Source organism: Lichenostomus cassidix, chromosome 2 (assembly GCF_008360975.1).
Source record: "Lichenostomus cassidix isolate B80296 chromosome 2, HeHo_3.0, whole genome shotgun sequence".
Lineage (NCBI taxonomy): Eukaryota > Metazoa > Chordata > Aves > Passeriformes > Meliphagidae > Lichenostomus > Lichenostomus cassidix.
Window position 1 is genome coordinate 55,565,841 of NC_139482.1, and position 13,926 is coordinate 55,579,766.

General features: G+C 37.8%; 1 protein-coding gene across 5 annotated transcripts in view; it reads right to left on the reverse strand.

The window, feature by feature from the left end:
• Nucleotides 1-13,926, reverse strand: part of NFX1 (nuclear transcription factor, X-box binding 1) — a 76,053-nt gene that overhangs the window by 31,373 nt on the left and 30,754 nt on the right. For all 5 annotated transcript variants that reach the window (XR_014849885.1, XM_085051629.1, XM_085051631.1 and 2 more), the window contains exons 6-13: nt 11,202-11,273; nt 9,330-9,469; nt 8,293-8,392; nt 7,939-8,156; nt 7,101-7,198; nt 5,689-5,719; nt 4,476-4,558; nt 3,839-3,947 (exon numbers count right to left, since the gene is read on the reverse strand). Coding sequence is in view for 4 of the 5 variants with exons in the window: in XM_085051629.1 (XP_084907755.1) it covers nt 3,839-3,947; nt 4,476-4,558; nt 5,689-5,719; nt 7,101-7,198; nt 7,939-8,156; nt 8,293-8,392; nt 9,330-9,469; nt 11,202-11,273 (851 nt within the window). In the remaining variant the exon portion in view is untranslated. The remainder of the gene's footprint in view (nt 1-3,838; nt 3,948-4,475; nt 4,559-5,688; nt 5,720-7,100; nt 7,199-7,938; nt 8,157-8,292; nt 8,393-9,329; nt 9,470-11,201; nt 11,274-13,926) is intronic.

Here is a 13,926-nt window from a genome sequence, read left to right on the forward strand (position 1 = left end):
GTTTTCACAGAGGCGTAACCAGCACCTCCAATTGGCCCAAACTTGGCCGATAGCATGTCCATCACCTTCAGAGCCATCAGAGATTGGTTCTGCCGGACTTGATGTAAAAACTTCCAGAACTTTCACTCAGGACACACAGGAGCCATCTTTGTGCCACACCCCACCCCTCAGACACCTCCCCAGGCCTACTAGAACAGCTTCTGAGGGGTCCAAATGTCTCCTAGATGTTAAAAACACTTCACTGATGTTTTGGGCCAATCAAAACCACCACAATGGGCAAAATAGACTCAACTTGGGGATATTAACTGAATTTATTTCTAATAAAATCAGAACAGGATACTGAGAATAGAAATCCTAAAAATACCTTTACCCCACCCCTCCCTCTTTCCCAGGCTCTACTTCCTGTAGTGGGGGGGGAGGGGGGGGGACGATGACGAGAGGGAACAGGTGATGGGGGTTACAGGCAGTTGATGGCACATGGTTCCAGCAGTTGATCACACATTCCTGCTGCTGCTTGGGATGAAGACTCCTCCCCTTCTCCAGCACTGGGTCCCTCCCATAGGGAGCTCTCCATGAACTTCTCCAACATGAGTCTGTCCTGCATGCAACAGTTCTCCACAAACTGCTCCACTGTAGGTCACTGTTCCATAGGGCACAGTCCTTCAGGCAAAGCCTGCTCCAGTGTTGGTCGTGCACCCCCCCCCCTCCAGAAGATCACAGGTCCTAACAGGAAATCTGCTCTAGTGTGAGCTCCTTTCTCCACAGGTCTACATGTCCCCACCAGGAGCCTCGTCCAGCACAGGACTCCCACCAGTTCACAGCCTCTTTTGAGCATCCACCTGTTCCAGCGTGGGCTTCCTCTGTGGGCTGCAGGTGGATCTCTGTATCCCTACTGACCTCCATGGGCTGCAGGGGAACAGCTGCTTCACTATGGTGTTCCCCAACAGTTGCAAGGGTATCTGCTTCAGCATCTGGAGCACCTCCTCCCCCTCCTTTTTCACTGACCTTAGTGTATGCACAGTTATCTCCTCTCTTCTCTGGCTGCAATTACATCTGTTCAATAAATTTTTTTCCTTAAATATGTTATCACAGAGGTGTTACTGCCATTCTTGATTGCTTTGGCCTTGGCCAGTGGTGGGTCCATCTTGGAACCAGCTGGCATTGACTCTGCTGGACACGGGGGAAGCTTCTAGCAGCTTTCCACAGAAGCTCCTACTGTAGCCCCTTACTTCCAAAACCTGGATGCAAACCCGGTGCACCCACTGGCCGCAGTTCAGCTACATCTGTATCCAAATCTGCTATTTCTGCTATCAGAAAGCTATACCAGCATCACACAACTATGAAAGTTCTGTTGGTCTTGAGAAATTCCACTCCCAAAAAGGCTCCCTACACCCTCCTCCTCCAATTACTTGTGAAGCTCAGACATCTCTCACCCTTATGGTGAGGAATAGATACGAAATTTCCTAACAGAAACTTTTTTCAGCTTTTCAATGCTTTTTGTTATGTTCAGAAACTTCTCAAGTTTGATTCTTTTTTATGATCTATTCCATCAGTTAAATCTCAGGCCAGATCCTACTGCATTTGGCCAGGTATCTTAAAGTACAGCAGTTAGCAAAAGCAATTGCAATTTTTGTCTAAAGAGACTAAATTACAATAAATTCCAGCAAATAAGAATTCTAGGGAGAACAAAATGTTACAGGTTAGAAGGAAAAAGCAGAAAGTGAAAGTAGAAAAGATTCAGAATGTCCATGAACTTACTGTGGAAAGGACGCATAGGAAAGAGTAATGCTTTGTTGTTCCTCACTACAGGTCTTGAAACAACCTATAATACTGTATGCTTCAAAGCTACAAATCTTCCTTAGTCCAGGAATATAAAAGACCAGACACCAAGGAAGACCTGAATGTTAGACAGCTACACTGGTTGCTTGCTATTGATGAGAAGTAATAGGTGAAGAATTGCAGCAACGCAGTCACGCAATTCAGGGGCGGCCACCCCACTCTGCAATGTGGAGTGGGCCGCCCAGGGCCAGAGCACGCCAGGCAGACACGCGGCTGCGGCGGGCTGTAGAGCTGCTGGGGACGCGATTTGCTGTGGAGGTGTAGCAGTTGAAGAAGTGCAGGATCACCATGTGAGGTTTCTAGGGGATTTATTAAGGTTCACAGGGGAGGGTTCCGGGATGGTGGAGAGGAGCGGAGAAGCAGGGGAGGATATGAGGTTCTAGAAAGCCAAAATGGTGAACCCCGAGTCTGGCTTTCGCAGAGGGTTATCAGGAGAGGAACAAGGGGCGTAGTTAAACTCATATGAGCCAACCAGGGAAAGCCAGAGGGGAGGAGCTAAGGAGGGGAATACAGCATGAGATGGCACAGCCTATTAGCACACTGCAACAAAGAATCTTATAATGAAAAGTCTCTTACTGGTACAAATCAGGATAATGGGGACAGAGTGCAGACAGGTCTGATCCAAAGAGCAGAAATACAGTATCTGAAAACTTTTCCTTTTTTTTTTAAATGCACTGTCTCTAATGCTGACATTATTTTCCCCAAGAGATGTATTCCTGTCTTGACGTAGACTGGGTATGCATAAAGACACTCTGGCACAGAAAGGGACCACACTTATCAGCACTGAGTAAATTATACCGGAAAAGTAAAGTACATGGGAAGCACACAGAGGTGTAGATGTACTCTAGTATTGCACCTTGATGTCAGCCCTTACCTTTCCTAGCAAAAAAGCAGTGGAGATGGAAGCAGGAGAAAGAAATCCAATCTAATGAGTAGGCAAATGACTTGCAGCTGACCATGTCAAGGCATTTGATACCATTTGATATAAACCAACAGCAAAGCACTGGCTAGACAGTTGAATCAGAGTCAAGAATGGCCTTCTTAGTGCTGAGAAGTACTCACGATCAACTACAGAGTCAGAATCATAGAATCGTATAATGTATGCTTCTGAAATCTCAATTAGCAGCATCCAGAGAAAGCACGTAAGAAATCTTTAAAGACACTGCTTAGTTGATTCACTTCTGGATCAATTCAGAATGGGAAATTTCAAGGACACAGAGGCTTAAGACAAATTACCATAATTATCTGGTTCCTGAAGTAGAAAACTGCTTTTCCTGTATTCAGAAAAGGGCCTTGCTGCAAAATTTCAGCAGGGAAGATTGACCTCTAGATTGTATCACATTCAACAGTGGAGCAATTTACAGAGGAGGCATCCCATTCAACAATGGACGCAATCCTTAGGTCTCCTCTAATCTGAGAGGGGAATACAATCCTCAAAAATATTGCAGCAATGTGGACAAATTTAATGACCTTAAATATTAAACCCAGGGAATTCAGTGAAGAAAAACAACTGCTCAGAAAAATATGTGCATTCTGACTCACCTAAATCAGAAGTTAATAATGTACCTCTGAGACATTAAGATTACTATTTTGCTTTTGTCAAGAGAAATGTTTGGACACAGAAATATTTATTTTTCTAAAGAAAGGTACAGTCAACATGCACATCATATTCATAGGCTGTTAAGACCAACTACAATGCTATTTGAAGCACAGTGAGCTTCAGAGGCTCTAGCGCCTTCTCTTTTACAGGATGTTTCCATGAAAAGTTGGGTCTTCATGAAAGAGAGGTCTTTCACTATGTCCATGTGTGTATAATATAGGAGAGATACATGTACTACTGTAGCTAAGGCAGTTTGAGCTGTATCCTTATCATCTACATCACGTGTCTTTCTCCTTTTCACCAATGTGAAATAAATCACATTAACTGGTCAGAGTCAGACAGATAAATTAATATATTTCTATAATGAATAACAATTACATACTCTTGAACATAACTTACTTGTTTGCCAGCATGTTTGACAACTGCCCCGATGGCAGGGTTCTTCACATCTGTGAAGCCCACAGTTGAGTTTACGACCACAAACCAAAGAGCACTTATGTTCTGTGTCCTAAGAGAAGCCGAAAAAGAAAAAGCAAAATTGAACTACAAACCCCTACTGATTATTTTTTCTCTCTCTGAGGTCACAATCTACTACTAATAATAGACTGACATAACTGTATAGTGCAAAAAATAGCTTATGCCAGATCTATACAGTTTTTCTAGATGGATGCACAATTTTTAAAGCAGATTCTATTAAGACTTTTGTGTAGATGTGGCTACATGGCTTATGCTTCTTCTATTAAGTAATATGCTTCCCCTCTCCATTCTCACTGGAATCACTACATTGACAAAAAGCACCTTTACACTGACTTAACTGCATTTAGGCTGGAACATGGTTTTACATTTATAATGATATCTACAAAACAAAACTTGCAAAATGCATGCTCACATACAAACTTTTTGAGCATGACCAATACTGGAAACAGAGAATAAAGATGCACAAAACCAGAAAGATATAAAAGCGAAAGACTTAACATCACAACCAAAATCAAACACACCACATCAAACAATTTTATAAAACCACAGGTACACTTACCACACAGCAAACTTCATTACACTTGTGTCGTCCACATGATCTTTTCTTGTTGCATCGCTTGTCACACATGAATGTAATGGCAGCTATTAAAGACAAAAAAAAAAAAAGCCCCCCAAAAGTCCTAGCTTTCAGGTCTTTGCTTATGCTGAGAAAATAACCTGCCATCACAGTATTATTCCGAGGCTGAGACTAATACAGGGTAAGCCAGCAAGCAAACTTTTAAATTACTTGCTCTCCCTCATAAATTCCCCATGTGGACACTTGCCTTTCTTTAAAGAAACCCTCATTCAAAAGGACTTTGGAAAGCAGAATACATGAAGATAGTTTATTTCACCTTAACCTTCACACCATAAACTCCACACAACAGAACAAGGAAAACGGGATATTTTCATACACTTAAGTACCATGAACATCCAATTTAAGACTGCTTAAATTGGTGGGGCAGTAAAAGTCAGCTAAAACCAACTACTGCTAACAAAGAACATCCTTATTACCATACACGGGTAACAAAAAGGAATCACTTCTGGATTCTGTAAGAGCCAAGTCTTCATAGACAAAAGGTCAAACTAGGAAATGTGCATATTACTTCCTTATATCTTGTAAATAAATACTTCAGTATGACAGGGGTCAATCAAGTAAAGATTGCACTGAGGGGAATTTTGACATGTTACATCCAAAATACCAAGAAGAATCAAATGAGAACTCTCTGCCAAGGTCAGATGCAAAGACTAGCTGCAAAGACCAGCAGCATACAACGTGAAGCAGAATCAAAGCTTGTATTTCTCTAGAAACAATGGCAAGAGCAGAGCAAAACTATTACACTGAATCTGAGCTGTACAAGTTGACCAAAAGTAACACAAGACGACAGGGGACGGGGATGGCAACCTATTGAATATGGCAGGTGGCATAAGAAACTGTTCAAAATAAAACAGACATTGTCTGACATCTTTGAGATCAAATGTGAAGAAGTCTTTCCTTATGGAAAAGATGAATGAAAACTACAGACGTTTATTTCAAACCTTTTCCCAAACATAGCAGCATGACCAATCCCATGAACAAGCAACAGAAATAACCAACTTGGCATAGAAGTATAGATAAAAGATGCAGCACAGATCAGCTGTTTGCCAACTTTGTCAATCAAATCCCAAATTACTATGAGCTATGTATAATTTTTAAAACAATTTAACATTATATATGTATTATAACCTTGTACCTTTATTTCTGAGAAGAGCACATGGGACTTCCTAGGAAACAAAAAGGGAGTCATTAGGTTAAAACAGATGAAACAACTGAAAAATACTTATCTAGAAAGCACTTGGTCACATGAAAGAAGCAGCACACTCAGTTTTAATGTGTATAATATATCTGTATATGAAAGTGAAATAAAAACTGGAAAAGAAAATCCTCAAATCTTTTAACACAATACTTGTCCCTTAAAGATCCAATACCAATTTTAAAAAATTGTAGTTTTGTATTCTCTACTTAATTCAGCAGAATTAAGTGTCACTGTAAAGTGAGAGAATCAGGCTTCTCCTAAGAAACCAGAAATTTGTGTAATGGAAACCAACAGAGCTCTTCCAGAGAATACTGACAGTGCATAAACTTGTGCTTTGACCAACTGTCCCAAAAATGCAAGTCTGACAGAAGAAAGAAAGAAGCCCAATCTTACGATCTACAAAGTTATACCTAAAGACCTCAACACGAAAATAAAATATGATGGATGGAAACAATGCTGACATTTGAACTAGCCACCACAACTTTATATTCTGAGCTGTCATGTCTGAGTATCACATTTTTCATGACTGATTTAAATTATCAGTGTAGTTCACTCTTTTTTAAGAAGCATCTTTCTGGTGTGTGAGAAACATCATAAACGAAACCCAAAACCTCATTACTTCATTTCAGGATTCAAACTACAATCTGAAGCCTTCTACCCCATAACAACCTTCGGTAAACTTGTAGGAGAAAACTGTTCCAACTTCTAGCAAAGTCTCACTCATTTTTATGCACCTACAGACTTCTATATTCAAAAGCCCTCCCTACTTGCACATGATATATAAGAGGTCAGAAAAGTCATCAAAGCTTCTGCGATAGTCGCCAAAAATTTCAAAACTATGATTACAGAAGTAGCATAGCCTAAAAATAATTATAGTAGTTTAATAATTATTAAATAACAATAGCGGAGGACCTGCAGAATCACTACATAAATGTACAAAGAACAGGAATTAGTAACAACATAGTCTCTACAAAAACTTCTACAAGCACTCTATAAGCTATTACTAAAAAGTTTTAATCAGGCTGCCTTTCTTCTCTCAGTTTACCTTACTCTTGGCAAAACTACCACTTCTTGTGCTATATAAATACTCCAGGATAATATACGATTTTGCAAACTGTTCACACTAATAGAACTTTGTGCAACCTCTGCCAAAATACTTCCAAAATTGCCTTCACAGTAAGTAATATGTTACCACTTCACAGTATAATCTAATCACCATCTATCAGTTAGTTTACAATATAGGTCCTTGCAACTAAGGAGCACAGCACGTCTTAAGCTTCTTCAGCTCCTTTTTCTCCACAGCTTTAAAAAGCAGCAAAGTTTACCTGTTTCCATGGTTACACACTCACCTTTTTTTTGAAGCCACACCTACAATAGATATTTGATGTGTGAGAACACTGTCTACAGTCTCCTTCATGGCAAAGGCTTTCACACGTATGAATGAACTCTAGCAAAATGAAAATACAAATATTAAGAATAAAAAATAATCTACAACCTGGAACTTCATATTTATTAGGAGCATCACTGGCCAAAGATCCTAAGCATATGTGCACCTGGGTTTTATTTCCTGATTTTAAACCATTATTATGAACAAACTGCTACACTGCAGGCTCTGCAGTGGTTTTTACACTAATGTTGGTCAAAACTGAAAATATTTGCTAATGAAATACTTATTTCTTGAAATTAAACATTTAAGGACCACTTGTTTTTGTTTTGTTTTCAAAACTGTTCAAATCAAAGAGTTAATATAAGAACAAGGACCTTGTCTATGTGCTTTTAAAAAGAAACAGGGTGTGCAGGATCTGCTTACTGAGCAAGGACAGAAGGAAGATAAAGGGACTTGGTGGGGGGAGTACATCTGGCTTAGGAATGCAACCACAGCCAAAATAAGACAATAAAAACTGATCCAGGGGGAGGGTTTTACAGGAATGAGCAATTATAATATATATGTGATTTCCGAGAATTGTGATGCATATATATGTAATGAAGGTATACAATCAACGTGCTTGCAGACAATCAGAACGCACCTGACATGGAGCTATCCTCCTTGCATCTGGCGCCGCAACAAAGAATGCCTGTTTCTTAATGCTACATTGGTGTTAAGGAGTTCTATTCACCTGACTTTCAGTGAATTTCAGAGACACTATGAGATACTTTGAATACTCAGATATAGAAATTTCTAATTACCATAGCTACCACAAGAAAGAGGTTTGCCACATGTTTTTCCACATGATGGGATAGGATCTGTGCAAATTTTACGTTCAACACATCCTAGTTCCAATAACTTGCTGAGAGGAGTCTGACCACAGGGACAGTGATATACTACTTGTGGAAGTCGTGGACAGAGCTGGCATGGCTGAGGATGGCATACTTGCTCACAGTTGTGCCTACCACAATTTAATTTTCTAGAAAAAAAATCAAAGAAACAAAAGAGAAAATAAGAAAAAGATTAAAAGGGGAATTATCTAAGAGTATCATAATAAGTCATTATGAATAGAATGACCTTTCTTTTTTTAAAACCCTAAGTTATAGTGACCTTACTTGCCACATATATTTTGACATGAGAAACTCCCAAAACCATCAGAGAATTCTTCTTTTGACCCACACAACACTTCTTTAAAGTTGCTTCCACAGTAACACACTAAAAGAAAGAGATATTACACAGAAAACAAAACAATAAAATACCAGTGATAAAACAACTCCAACGAATATAAAAGGTAAAAAGTGAAAAATTGTTACAGTCAATTTTTAGAAGGATAAAGAAGTTGCTCCTCTTTAGATATATTTCATCAATGAAGGTTTTTTGTCCTACAGAAGCTGGAATTCCAGCATTATTTGTTTTGATAAAGAGGTACTATATGCACAAAAATTTTATTTATTAAAGCAATATACATAATGAAGTAATTATTACTTTAAAAGTTGAGAACATTAACTTGCAATTTTCTATATAAACTGTTCTATAAAGTTATTTGTATACTGGCATACATACTCAAGTCAATTTAATTTCCAATCAAGACCAAGTTTAGAAAATTTTAACAGAAATCATGAGAAGCTTGTAGAAATGTGCTTTCCTACACCTTTTTCTATTTTTCTTCCATGTACTGTCTAACTAATTCTTATATTACAAGATTTGGTAGGATCAGAGGACAATTCAGATAAGAAAGAATTAGTTAGTCCAACAAAGCAGAGTCAGCAATGAGATCAGACCACTGTTACTCAGTGTTTTATTCAGTGGGGTCTTGAAAACCTCCAAGAAAAGAGGTTTTCCCTACAGCTAGTTACAAGGAATTTACACTAATTGTCTCTCATCCTTCACACATGCATAGCCCATCTCTGTCTTCTTGAATTACTTATTAGCTACCGAAAGGCCACTACTCAGCCTTCTCAAGCTAATGAAATCCAGTATCACCACCCTGTGCTAATAAGGCACATGCAAAGCCTAACCATCAAGGTAGGATTCCAACAATAGATTTTGGTTGTCTAAAGTAAAAACTGTACTTGCCTCTTGGTACTATTTTTTTTCACCCTCTTGTTTTCATCCGATAGGGTGGATATCCATAAAGCATTTTAGTACTTACCCTGTTGTACTGTTAACTGGCAAGGTGAACATTTTCCTGCATGGCACACTTGAGTACAGCTGTGCTTACCACAGTTTAAAGTATTTCCACATACATTCGAGCAATGAATTTTTGTTGATTGGCCACAGCGAACTGAATGTCTGTAGAGAAACGACACCATAGTTTGTCAGCTACCTTGAAATCTATACAGTATTTAATAAAAAGGGAAATACATATTCAGTAAAATGCCAAAATCTTCAAAAGAGAGCAAAATTTATTAATGAAAGTTTTTAGGAAATAACACCTCTCTTTGTTCCCTTGCTTCCTCTCTTCCACCTCACTAAAGTAGAACACCTACCACAGTAGTTAGTCTACAGAATTTTTCCTAAAGAAAACAGGGGAAAACAACCCAAGGTGACACTAAAACTTGGACCTGGTGTATGAACTCATGTATGCATTGTCAGAAAATCAGGTATTTCTAATACAGACATCTTTCTGAAGACTTAAACAAAAATAAGTCAATTGAGCACAATGAAGATAAAGATATGGGCCTTAACAGTGGGTCAGGAGTCTATGAAAAGAACTGAGTTTCTAATTAAATTGTCAAAAAATAAGACAAAACAATCAATTCTCCTATTTTTTCTACTCTGGCTGGCTCATACAATGGCTGTAAAATGTATATTTGAAATAGTGACTTTAAAATATTCTAATGTCAGTGACGCCATGCCATACCCTGGATGTTTATACAGTACATATGAAACAATGCTATTTTGAAGCAAGCTTTATGTATCAAATGTACTATCACAAAAATCAGCAATCTGGTGAAGTAGCTGATACCTGGAAAAAATAATAAAACAAAGTTGCAGCATCTTTTAAAATGAAAGACGTTAAATGATTTTTAAATGAAAGAAGGAATCAGAAAAACAATGACAAAACAAACAAAAAACCCAAACAAAAAAACATAACCCCAAAACAATAAAAGGAGGTGATATTACTATGGAAGATGTAACTCAGTAATCCACAACCAATCAATTTTTCTATTGAAGACAAAGTGCTTTTAACTACAAGTACTGCCACAGAAATTACTGTAACTTCTTCTGAAAAATAAGGATTGTGTAGTATTAGATTCAAACTCTAAGAAATAATTGTGAAAGTCTGAAAAACGTTTTTTCCAGAGCAAGAATGCTAGCACTGAAATCAGTTTATGTTTGTTTTCATTCTGTAAACAAGCTCAGGCAAACAATTTATTACACAGAATCAGTTCTAGACAACTAAAATAAAGGGATTCTAAAGACTCAAGTCAACTGATTATGAGAGATCACACACAGTATAGGCAGTACCACATTGCTGTTGGCAATGACACTATATGCACCAAACAAATGGAAATGACAGCTTTCAAGTCTGGAATACACTACAGACTTCTCTGTACAGTTTCTGAGAAAAGCATGTGTTATTTTTGAAATTATTATTTCTGGAATTAAGTAATTCGAGGCCACACTCCAGATAGAAAAGATGTGAACCTTTTTCTACTAATTTCCCTGACTCTTCTAGCAAATAAAATTAATAAATACTAGAAAAGGATTTCAAAATCACATAAACTCACAGACTGCTCAGACAATTCAGCTACTTGTCATAAATTGACAAGTCTTTTTTTTATTTTGATTTTCTTTCTTGAAAAATTAAAAGTAACTGCATTTTTTCAAAATATAAAATTCTCCACACTATTTTAACCATAAATAAAAGTTACAGCTCAGATTAAACCTTGTTCAGCACATTTTTAATAAACTATTGGTAAGAAAAAAAATATATTTAAAAAGTATATAAAATTTTAAACTGTTGTTATGTTTGTTTATAGTAACTAAACTTCTGTTTACATAGTAGCAGCATTCTTACCTTGTCTGTCCACATTCACATGTTTTTGTCACAAAGGCTGGGCATGAAGGGCAAGGTCCTGGGTGGCACAGACTTAAAAGTAAGTCAAAAAAACAAAGTTAACTTTACCTTTATTACACTCCCATAAACACAATCCAGCATGATCCAACCCTCAGTGCATTATCAGAACATTATACAAGACTCTTACACTCACTCCTGCAGCATAGGAAAGCATTCTTAAAACAAGAAAAAAATATTTAATTATTACAGTTGCATCAGTCTCAAAGATCACTAATGTTGAAGTGAAAACAGTATTCCTGCTGCTGTCAAATCAACAATACTACTAACACATTTGATATTTTGCATTTCACCAGCAGATACGCATCAACTCAACTGTGCTCATCATTGATAACACCCAAAACAATCATCTTATGTCCAAACCATTAACATAATTCTTTCTTCGGTGATCTTAAACACATTAGAGATAAAACCTTCTCTACTTTGAGGTGGCGGTTTTCGCTCTGAACTCAGCATTTCTGTTGCCATCAGTAAGAGGTGTTGCTCCTCTTCCTGTAAGGTAACACAGGGAGACACAGGGAGTCTGCCTCATTTTTTTTCTTACCATGAAGGGCAATTTCCCTTGAGTGCCATCAATGCCAGTCCTTTACATGATTATCAGACCTTACTCCTGTGGCTAGCACAGGTCTTTCTCGTGAGAACATTCCGCTGTGTTTTATAAACAAAGATAAATTTTGGATGTTTTTTAAAACAGCGTCTCGAGATTTGGACAGTTCAGGCCTGGCCAATCAGGCCTAGGGGGAGGTTTCTGGCTGACCAATCTGGGAGACCTCTGAAAAGTCTATATATATATATTGAAATCAAAATAATAAACGCTCTTTCTTGCCACACTGAGAACTGGGGTCTTTTTCTCTGCTAGCGGCTCAACAGCTACAACCTCCTACTTCAAAAAACACTAGATGTTCCCTATCTGCATTTTAAGACTTTAGCTGGGTACAGACAAGCCCAGATCTGTGAAATTATACCTATATCATCTGCACTCTTCCTTAGCCAGCTCCCAGTTCCCTTCATTTGCAGATACAGCAGCTCTCGTGGAGCAATTATTATTGGCCAGGACTGACCAGCACAGACATCCTAGCCAAAAGAAAAAGAAAAAACCCAGAAACATCAGGAAACCACATAAACACAGACTACCCAGTTACATGGTAACAACTAAATTCTTTAAGGACAGTAACTACACAAGTACTAATTAGTACACCAGTTACTACAGTCATATGCTATATAGTTGAGTCATGCCTCCAGCTTGTCAACAGTGGTCTAGCTTCCTTTCTTCCTCTACCACTCCTCCCAGTTCACAATAAGGCCAAATGTATCACTCAACCTATGCCAGCTCTAACAGTAAATCCAATCAATTACATAATAATCCAATTCAAAACAATGAAAAAAAACCCATCTCATAAAGCAAATCCAAGAAACAAACAACCAAAAACATCACAACTCTTTGCCTTTGATAGGTTAGTTTTATGACATAGTGAAGAGCTGAAAAAACATGAGAGCAGGCACAAGTAAAGGGAGAAAAAAAGCAAAACTGGATGGACACGCTGGAAAGCAGGAAGAAAGCAAAATCACTCAATTAATTAAAACTGCATTGTGAAACTTCCGACAATGAGAATTAACATGCATTCTGCAACCGAGAACCTCTTGTAAAAGGACTGTAGTATATATTTCACTGTCTTGACTTCAATTCTCACAGATCCATGTAGGATTCTAATTGCTGGATGCCAACTTATAGACTTAGGAATCAGATTAAAGTAGATATAAATTCAAAATACTATGGTCTAGGTCATAGCTTGAAAAAGTGAGAAGGCACATCGTCTTCAGAAGCCTTGTCATGTTAAGTTTTTTCCTAGTATATTATTTCTCTCAACACTCTCTCCTATTCAAGCAATGTTAAGATTTTTTCCATAACCTCAGTCCTGGCACACCTTTTGATGATATTGTATCACATAATAGCAATTTATACTGATCACAAATATTTTTAAGTTGTAAATACCAGTAATAGTAGACTGCAGTCTTACAGCAAGATTTCTTTGTTAGAACAGTATCGCATAATTAATTTTCAGACATCTCAAAGTTTTGGCAATGTGTGCTTCTGAGAGAGTTTTCTGACCTCTTGTTAATATGAACAGGAAAACTCTAGTAATGCAAAAACTAATGCTTTGAAATCAAACTTTTGACTTTAGAAATAAGTATTCTTTATGCATCCCTACAGATATACATACTAAAGTCTCTGGTACAATTTGGCTTGGCAGAAGCTACAGTATGGCTACAGTTCTAGGATTTACTTGATCCATACAGTAGCAGTTCAGATTGAAAACCAAATTTCATTCAGCACAGAGACATGCACAGGAAGTGCAGAAAATGCTATATAAATGATAAAGATGAGTGATACCTTTAGAGTTTTAGTCCTGGACTAGGGGTTTAAGCAAAAAGGTAAGTTGCCAACTAAACTCAAAAAGACAGGCTTAAGACTTCAGTATTAACTTCTGTTTGGTGAATGCAGAGTTTTATTTTTACTGAAACTTCATTATCAATCATTAGCACAGAGAATTATTTTGCAATTTACTGCTGCTTTTCTAGAGAACTGGCATACAAGGAAAGTTGTGAATATAGACAGATCTAGACAGAGGAAAATCTAAACTTCCATTTGGCTGACAGAAAAAATAAT